Genomic DNA, 9,814 nt, shown 5'->3' with positions numbered 1-9,814 from the left:
GGTGTTGTCTACATGTTCGCCATCGAGGAAGTTGGTGTCTAGGTGTTCGCCGTCGAGGAAATGGATGTCTAGGTGTACGCCGTCGAGGAAGTGGGTGTCTAGGTGTTCGCTATTGGGGAAATGGGTGTCTAGGTATTCGTCGTCGAGGAATTTGTTGTCTAGGTGTTCGCCATCGAGGAAATGAGTGTCTAGGTGTTCGTCATCGAGGAAGTGGGTGTCTAGGTGTTCGCCATCGAGAAAATGGGTGTCTAGGTGTTCGCTATTGAAGAAATGGGTGTCTAGGTATTCGCCGTCGAAGAAATGGATGTCTAGGTGTTCGCCGTCGAGGAAGTGGGCGTCTAGATGTTGGCCGTCGAAGAAGTGTCTAGATGTTCGCCGTCGAAGAAGTGAATGTCTAGGTGTTGTCTACATGTTCGCCGTCGAGGAAATGGGTGTCTAGGTGTTTGCTGTTGAGGAAGTGGGTGTCTAGGTATTCGCCTTCGAGGAAGTGGGTGTCAAGGTGTTTGCCTTCAAGAAAGTGGGTGTCTAGATGTTTGTCTTCGAGGAAATGGGTGTCTAGGTGTTCGCCTCTCATTCTGACAGGTTTGACTCTAGATAGCAAGAGGTAAATGTGGCATTTAGTATTAACCTTTTAACGGCGGGAAAATGTAAGTTAAAATCGACCTTTTATTAGACGTAAAATTTATAAATAAATTCAATTAATTTCTTATGTGCAGTCTCCAACCAGACTGCTAGTCGATATATCGACCAGCCCCGTCCGCAAGGTAAAGTCCAATGTAAAAAAATTTGGCGTGAAGGTTTGAGAGTATTTTCCTACGTAATTTGTTGCGCTGAATACGGGAAAAATCGTGAAAAAAATCCTGGTGGCCTTGACCTTGAAAATCGCCATTTCAAGGTCAAATTTTTTTTGCTATTATTTTGGCTTCAAAGTTGGTATACCCACGTTTTTAGATGCGCTTAGTACAAAAAAATAGTCATATGTGTCGCAAATGTCACCCTCAAGAATATTTCAAGGACACCAGTTATTATAGAGTAAGCGTTTGTCAGTAAACATGCTTACTGCCCAAAGTGTCACGAGGAAGCTGCTGAATAATCGTACATCATTTTCAAGCCCTTTTACTCACTTTTACTCGTCCATTCCTCAAATAATGACTTTTTCAAAAACCTCTAAATATGAAGATGGACAATGGCTCCCTAAAATAGTTTTTCAAAAAACATATAAAAATTACATAAAAAATTATAGTAGCTCCATATTCTATGAAAGAAATACTCTGACTTTCGCTCTTAGCGTGACCCTGAATCAACAACGTGGATATGGCGAAAATGTGATCCCTTTGGGGTGCTTGATTTTCGTGAGTCCCCTTGCCTCTCACGTTGGGGTGCTTGATTTTCGTGAATCCCCTTGCCTCTCACCTCAGAATACTTGACTTCATGGTAATGTCGCTTGTGTGTGGTACTCTTCAAAGCATGGTGCTGCCCATAGAGGAGTATCACAACTGGGGCATATGTACATCGTTCGACGTGTAATCTTACGCAAAGAGCACAAGTAACATCTTCGACTTGTACGATGCCTCGGGAAATGACGACCAACTAATCGAGTAGGAGGACTATCGTTGCGAGAGATGCTTTCAGTAGGATCAAGTTTCAATAACGATCTAATAACCTCTAATCGAAATGAAGGAAACGGTGTATGTCCTTCATTTCTCAATTTATATAAAGCATGAGCATTAGATAGACATAGATCAATAAGGTGAAAAAATAGCTTGCGATACCACTTCATTGATTTTCTCACTGTTTCTGTTATAGATAATTGTCTATCTACATTATCTACACCGCCCATATTTTTATTGTATTCGTGGACACACGCTGGCTTCATAATGTCTTCATTTGTTCGATGATTCCTTTTTCCAGTTGCACAGAATTCAAGTTCGTGCACACTTGTAAGCATGTGAACACTACGTTTATCTTGCCACTTCATTGCCATCCACACATCATTATGAGCGACTTGTACTTCACCTCGCACTAATTTGTTTTCTAGCTTTGGCATTTTCTTTCTATTTGCTTTTACCGTGCCACACATTCCTGTGTTACGATCATGCAAAAATTCTGCCAAAATAGGAGATGTATACCAATTGTCTACATACACAACATGACCCTTATAAAAATAAGGTTGTAAGAAGTGAGCGACAATATCGCCAGTAACACCCAAACCAAACTTTGGTAATCAGTATCTGCACCAGTATAAACAATAAAGCACAATATGAATCCAGTCTCGCAGTCTACTAACTCGAAAAGCTTGATGCCAAAACGATTTCTCTTCAAGGGAATATATTGCTTGAATCAAAGCCTACCTTTCCATAATAACAGACTTTCATCTATGCACAGATTTTTGCCTGGAATAAGAGCTGCCGAGAATTTACTTTGTAGGTGATCTATTACTGGCTTTATTTTCACTAAAGGATGATCTACGATTTCTGAGTCATCTTCGTTATCGTGAAAATGTAAATAACGCAGAATTTGAATATATCTATCACGAGACATTATTTGACCAAAAATTGGAGTGTGCAACAAATGATCTGTAGGCCAATAATTTTTCAAGTTGCCTTTCCGAACATGGTCCATTAGAATCGAAAGACCGAGAAAATTTTCAAAGTCATTTGTTGTGAGAGGACACCAAGCTTTTATATGGGAAGTTTGAACTTCATGATTTTGAGTTTCATAACGATTCGTCTCTATAATCCTTTCAAGCAGAGAAGAATCACAAAAATAATTGAAATAGTCAATTGGCCTATTCCCCGATGTAGAGATATTCGGATTTATTTCGGAGCTACCTTCGAAATCTTTGATAGATGGGTAAAAATATGCGTCCTCAAAAATTTGATTTCCGCCATAATCGTCTCCCAAATCAATATCACCAATTTCTTCAGTCTCTGAGTCTCGTACCTCTGGTTCGGACTCGCCACTACTCCAAGCTTCATTTTCAGCCATTTTATCAAAGATAAGAATTTGATGTACTGTTTGGATAATAGTGTCAAAATAATAATAATAATAATAATAGTAATAAATAAATACTGGAAGAGTTCTAATCAGTAATATATTACAAATGAAAAGTAGCAATCTGCAGCACCTTTACTTTATACAAGAAAATGAGTAAACAATTTTAGTCCTCTACAAGAAAGAAAGAACCGAGTGCTAACCCGCTGGCAGGTACTAACGACAATTTCAATTTTTTACCCTGAATTCACCTTGAAGATGAGTTTCGCGATACGTGGTACTATTTTTTTCGTATTCAGCGCATCAAAAAAGATAGGTATGCCAACTTTCAGACCGAAATAGCAAAAAAAAAAATTGATCTTGAAATAGCGATTTTCAAGGTCAAAGATGCTCCCAGGAATTTTTACACTATTTATCCAATATTCAACGTGTTAAGACTTTACGTTCTTTTGCTCAATCGTTTATTATTATCATTATACTACAGCATTTCATTTTACATTTAGTTTAATAAACAGTGCAATACGCCTCTAATAGATGGCGCGCTTAATGGTTGGAGAGAAGGTGCGCGCGGTGTGTTGTTCGGTACAGTATTTTGTTCGTTTGGTTCGTTGTTGTAAGCATTAAGAAAGACATTCTGTAAGCACATAATTTTGTGGAATAAAAGCATTTTTTAGCAAAGGGGATTCTCTACAGAAAACTTCCCTAACATAGTTTTGGTCCTTCGAGCCGGATCGGTAGTCAATTAATCGGACTATCGAAGAATTACGACAGATAAGCAGAAACGCGGCAATTGTGTTGCAACGATAGAGGTTAGTTTGGCCGGTCGTTCACAAGGCAAAAGTCCGTAACATATTCACGCATATTCAAGCAATATATAGAGCATGGAGAATCTCACCAAGTTAAGAGCGAAAAGAACAAATGTGAAAGGACAACTCACGCAGTTTGTTAAGTTCGTGAGGGATCATGGAGAAGAGCGCAAAGAGCAGTCACCAGACAGGATTAGACGAGCGGAAGAGCTATACAGTACGTACAATGAGGTTCAATCGCAAATTGCAGAATTAAAATTAGAAGCAATAATAGGAAAAAACCCACCGCCGTCCCAGAAAGAAATGCAGGCGTTAGATGCAAAGATAACGCGAGAGAGACAGGCAGTTGAGGATACTTATTTTGAGTATTTAGCCATAGCGAAACAGTTGGTAGAAGCGGAACAAACAAATGTTGTAGTTCATCAACAGGAACAGCAGGTAAACAATCTCAGTGTAAAATTGCCTACGCTTCAACTTCCAAAATTCAATGGCAGCTACGACCAGTGGTTAATGTATAAAGATACCTTCACGTCGGTTATAGATTCAAATGTTAGATTGACAAGCATTCAAAAGTTTCAATATCTCCGTAGCTGCTTAACAGGAGAGGCTTTGCAGGTAATACATACCTTAGAGACTACAGTAGAGAATTACGAAATAGCATGGCGACTGATCAAAGAAAGATATGAAAACAAAAAGTTAATTATTAATACACATATAAAAGAGCTTTTTGAATTGCAAACCGTAAACAAGGGTAGTCATGCCGCGTTGAGAACTTTCATAGATTCTATCAGAACTCATGTCAGGGCATTAGAAGTACTGAAGCAGCCTATAGCACATTGGGATACCATTCTCATTTATTTGCTGAGTGACAAGCTGGATTACACAACAAGAAAGGACTGGGAATTAGAAATAGGCAAGAGAGATGCAGACAGCATGCCATCTCTAGAGGCGTTGTTAGAATTTTTAACAACTAGAGCTCACACATTGGAATTAGTAGAGGGATCGAAGAATAAGCAAGAGCATGCGAAGTATACAGCACTCAAAAAAGTCGGCAAAAAAGTAAACGTGGCAGCTACATTACCATCGTGCGTATTTTGCGAAGGTCAACATCATGTATCGAAATGTGAGAAGTTTCAGAAGTTGTCAGTTTCAGAAAAGAGGGAAGAAGTAAGAAAGCGACAGTTATGTTTTAATTGTTTGCGTAAAGGTCATTATATTCAAGCGTGTATAGCCTCTACTTGCAAGGTATGTTCGAAAAAGCATAACACGATTTTGCATATGGATCAAGGAGAGCAGATAGAAAACAAGACCACAACAGGGATGAACAGCAAAGACAAATCCAACACAACAGGTTTATCAAAGGAATTAAGGGCTAATACAGAAGCATCGGGTAAAGAAGCAGCAGTGATAGTGCATACAACGCGACTTACCGAATCTATAGTTTTCATAGCTAAAATATACGTCATGGACTATGAAGGAAATTGGAGAGTCTGTCGAGCCATGATGGATCCAGGCTCACAAAGTAATATCATCACCAAGGACTTAGCAAGAAAATTGAAGTTAAAGGGAAACAGAGTTGAGGTGCCAATTAGCGGTATAAGTCAAACGCAAATTACAGCGAAAGAATCAACTAGCATACGAATCAAGTCGATGCATAATGAGTTTTCGGCAGAATTAGATTGTTTAATAATGCCATCCATAACGGAAAGGTTACCACACATCAAGGTTAATACGCATAACTGGGATATTCCAGAAGAATTGAATTTAGCAGATCCAAGTTTTAATTTACCAGGAACAATAGACATCCTTCTAGGAAGCAGCCACTTTTGGACATTAATGCGTGCTGGACAAAGAGAACTCAGCGATGCCTTGCCTAGGCTGCAAGAGACGCAGCTAGGTTGGATAGTAGGAGGTGAACTAATAAATCCAAGAGCATTGAGCAACAAACGAGTTTGTAATATAGCAGCTATAAATCTAAACGAGCAGTTAATAAAATTCTGGAGCATTGAGGAATCCCCGATTCAGCAACGGGAGAATTTATATACGCCACAGGAGCAATTAGCAGAAGATCTGTTCTTGCATACTGTGCGAAGAGATCAGGATGGCAGATACATAGTGCGTATGCCAAGAGAAGAGTCCATCAAGCTAGGCAATTCGGAAAGCATAGCAATCAAAAGATTCTTAGCGATAGAAAGAAAGCTAAATCAGCAACCGAAGTTGAAAGCAGACTATCATAAATTTGTAAAGGAGTATGAAGAATTAGGACATATGTCCATAGTCCAACCACCATATTCCATGCCAGAAAAGGAGTACTATTACCTCCCGCATCAACCAGTGATCAAGATAACAAGCTTAACAACAAAACTACGTGTAGTTTTCGATGGATCTTCTAAGTCATCAACCGGCACATCTTTAAATCAGAAATTGTTAAGCGGAGCCAACCTTCAGAGAGATTTATGGGAAATTATGATTAGATTCAGAGCACACCAGTATGTGATGACGGCAGATATTAAAATGATGTTCAGGTAAATTTGGATAGCCGAAGAAGATAGAGATCTTCAGAGGATTGTTTGGAGATATGACGCCACGGATCCGATTCAGGTATACTCATTGAATACCGTGACATATGGAACTACATGTGCACCATTTTTAGCCATGCGTTGTTTAAGACATCTAGCAACGCAGCCAGAGGCAATGACGCGAAAGGCACCAGCAGCAGCATTACTTCAAGACTTTTATATGGACGACGTGTTAACAGGCAGCCACACATTAAAACAAGCAATCAAATTAAGGAATGAGCTATCAGAACTACTTGGAGCGGCAAGATTTCCTCTCAGGAAGTGGAGAGCGAGTGATACAAGAATATTACAAGGTCTTTCTCAAGAGATCGAAGAAGATTCACTATTGGTTTTAGATGATGCAGTGCCTTCGAAGACGCTAGGTTTGCTATGGGACTCATCCAAAGATCAGTTACAATATTCAGTAAGTCTGACGGACAGCAATCAGAATACGAAACGCAGTATTCTGTCGCAAATTGCGAGGATATACGATCCATTAGGATTAATAGGGCCTGTGTTGATCGTAGCCAAAATAATTATGCAAAATTTATGGAAACTAGATGTAGGTTGGGATGATCCGGTTCCGCCAGCTTTTTACGAAGCATGGTCTAATTACTATGCTTCGCTTGAAACGCTTAACCAATTCCGGATATCCAGAAACTTCAACCCACAAAACAGCAAGCAATCATTCACGCTCCATGGGTTTGGAGACGCCTCGGAAAAGGCGTATGGCGCTAGCATCTACTGCGTCTATGAAACGAAGCAAGGAGAACGCAAATCATACCTCATGTGTTCCAAAGCAAAGGTAGCACCTCTAAAAACGATCTCGCTACCTAAACTAGAACTATGTGCAGCACTTATATTAGCTCGATTGCTAGCAGCAGTAATAAAGGCTATGAAGCATACAATCAAAGATGTCCATCTGTGGAGTGACTCCACTATAGTGCTGTGTTGGCTAGATACACTTCCTCACAAATTAAAGACATATTACGCAAATCGAGTCACAGAAATACATGAACTTATACCAGAAGCCAAGTGGCATCATGTGCCTTCAGCCCAGAACCCTGCCGACATGTTGTCAAGAGGAACTACAGTCGATCAGTTGAGATCAAATAGCTTGTGGTGGCATGGCCCTACATGGCTCGCACACGAAGATCAATGGCCTAAGCCAATCGCAAATGTACCAACTGCTAAAATAGAACTACGGAAAGAAAATGTATTTGTAGCAGCAGAGTCTCGACAGGATGTTCTTCAGAGATATTCTTCCTTCAGCAAACTCAAGAGAATTATAGCATATTGTCTACGATTTAGGGATATTCTGTCAAATCAACGCAATTTTAATGCTTTAAATCCCGAGGAACTTAAAAGAGCAGAACTGATTATCAGCCGCATGGTGCAAGCGGAACGGTTTCCGCGAGAAGCATGTTCATTACAGCAAGGAAAAGAAGTACCTGCTAATAGTCAATTAGCTGCACTCAACCCCTTTTTGGATGAAGCAGGAGTCATCAGAGTAAGGGGCAGATTAAAACACGCAGACCTTCCATACAATCAGAGGCATCCGATTGTTCTACCAGCGAGACATCACATCACGGAGATCTTATTAAGACAAGAGCATATTAAATTACACCACTGTGGGCCTCAGCAGCTGTTAGCAGACATCAGGACGCGATATTGGCCTCTTTCGGGAAGACGAGAAGCTAGAAAGATTGTGAGACGATGTATATCGTGCTTTAGATACCGACCAAGCATTCCTAAATTGAAGATGGCAGATTTACCAGCATTTAGAGTTACCACCGATATCAGACCATTTAGCGTTTGTGGAATTGACTTCGCAGGTCCATTTAGCCTTCGAGAAAGCAAGAGAAGAGGTAACCTTCCTATCAGCAAAGCCTACGTAGCAGTTTTCGTTTGCTTTAAAACGAAAGCTGTACATCTTGAATTAGTTAGCAGCCTATCAACTGAGGACTTCATGTCCGCCTTTCGACGCTTTTGTGCAAGAAGGGGAACGTGCTCTCATGTGTACTCGGACAATGGCACTAACCTGGTAGGTGCTGCAAACGAGCTTAAGGAAATCTATGAGTTTCTCAAGACGCAGGAGTCTTGCATCGCGACAAGATTGGCAACGCAGAATATAAAGTGGCACTTCATACCTCCCCGATCGCCACATTTCGGAGGACTTTGGGAGACTGCCGTTAAAAGCGTCAAACGCCATTTATGAATCACCATGAAGGGTTTGATCTATACCTTTGAGGAATATTATACCTTATTGGTCGAAATTGAAGGTATTTTAAATAGTAGGCCACTGACAGTTCTATCATCAGATCCCAACGACTTAGAACCCCTCACACCCGCCCATTTCCTTATTGGAGACGCCTTAACAATGCCCGTTGAAAAAGATTTATTGAGTATCAAGGATACGCATTTATCTCGATGGCAACACATTCAAAAGTTACGCCAGCATTACTGGCAACGATGGCAGAAGGAGTATTTACAGCAACTACAAGCCCGAACCAAATGGAAAGAGGGTGACGACGTGGTACGGGTTGGAGACTTGGTTCTTTTGATCGAGGACAACCTACCTCCGCTGCAGTGGAAATTAGGACGGATCGAAGCGTTGCATCCAGGAGAGGATGGTGTCATAAGAGTAATAACTGTACGGACGTCCACGGGAAGTTACAAGCGCGCCGTTAAGAAGATATGTGCCCTTCCCTATAAAAACTAGAGACTTTATCATACAAGTTTGTAGATTCTAATAACTCAGTTATTCAGTTAAAATTGTTAGTCTTAAGTTGTATAATTCATTATTTATCATTAGATAACTTTATTTGTAGTCAGTAGCAATATTGTCAAGGTGACATACAGTTTAATTGAAAGATGCCCTTTCAAGGGGGGCGGAATGTTAAGGCTTTACGTTCTTTTGCTCAATCGTTTATTATTATCATTATACTACAGCATTTCATTTTACATTTAGTTTAATAAACAGTGCAATACGCCTCTAATAGATGGCGCGCTTAATGGTTGGAGAGAAGGTGCGCGCGGTGTGTTGTTCGGTACAGTATTTTGTTCGTTTGGTTCGTTGTTGTAAGCATTAAGAAAGACATTCTGTAAGCACATAATTTTGTGGAATAAAAGCATTTTTTAGCAAAGGGGATTCTCTACAGAAAACTTCCCTAACACAACGCATAAAATTTTCCCTGAAAAAACATCAAATATTATGTGTCTCCTGGTTGGTCGACCACTCCCGCCCTTAAAGGTTAACCGTTAAACTATTCAGGTTAGAATCTGTCACATCGGTGGAACAGAGGAACACGTATGAACACGTGAGGCTAGAATAAATATTCTCTGCTGTTCAATTAATATTATCTTATAAAATTTATAATAACTTTTATTGCAATATTCTTTCGTACGCAGGTTTAAGAAAGTGTTTGCAATGCAGTAGAAAGCGTGTATATATAT

General features: G+C 40.1%; 2 protein-coding genes and 1 pseudogene across 2 annotated transcripts; 2 read left to right on the top strand and 1 right to left on the bottom strand.

Annotated features, from left to right (window-relative positions):
* Positions 1-1,429: 1,429 nt before the first annotated feature.
* LOC108769045 (piggyBac transposable element-derived protein 4-like) lies at positions 1,430-2,988 on the bottom strand (annotated as a pseudogene).
* An 887-nt stretch (positions 2,989-3,875) lies between these two features.
* On the top strand, positions 3,876-6,329 carry LOC108769044 (uncharacterized). Its single transcript, XM_018519788.1, has one exon. The coding sequence runs from the start codon at positions 3,876-3,878 to the stop codon at positions 6,327-6,329; it is 2,454 nt and encodes an 817-aa protein (XP_018375290.1).
* Positions 6,330-6,494: 165 nt separating this feature from the next.
* LOC108769043 (uncharacterized) lies at positions 6,495-8,576 on the top strand. The gene has a single exon (XM_018519787.1). It carries the CDS (start codon positions 6,495-6,497, stop codon positions 8,574-8,576), a length of 2,082 nt encoding a protein of 693 aa, XP_018375289.1.
* Positions 8,577-9,814: the final 1,238 nt, after the last annotated feature.

This window comes from Trachymyrmex cornetzi, unplaced genomic scaffold, assembly GCF_001594075.2.
Source record: "Trachymyrmex cornetzi isolate Tcor2-1 unplaced genomic scaffold, Tcor1.1 scaffold841, whole genome shotgun sequence".
Lineage (NCBI taxonomy): Eukaryota > Metazoa > Arthropoda > Insecta > Hymenoptera > Formicidae > Trachymyrmex > Trachymyrmex cornetzi.
The sequence above is the reverse complement of the archived record's forward strand: the minus strand, read 5'-3'. Positions and strand labels throughout refer to the sequence as shown.

Bases quoted from the DNA above. Each gene is read 5' to 3' on its own strand.
- LOC108769044 (XM_018519788.1), top strand. From the start codon at position 3,876: ATGGAGAATCTCACCAAGTTAAGAGCGAAAAGAACAAATGTGAAAGGA.
- LOC108769043 (XM_018519787.1), top strand. From the start codon at position 6,495: ATGACGCGAAAGGCACCAGCAGCAGCATTACTTCAAGACTTTTATATG.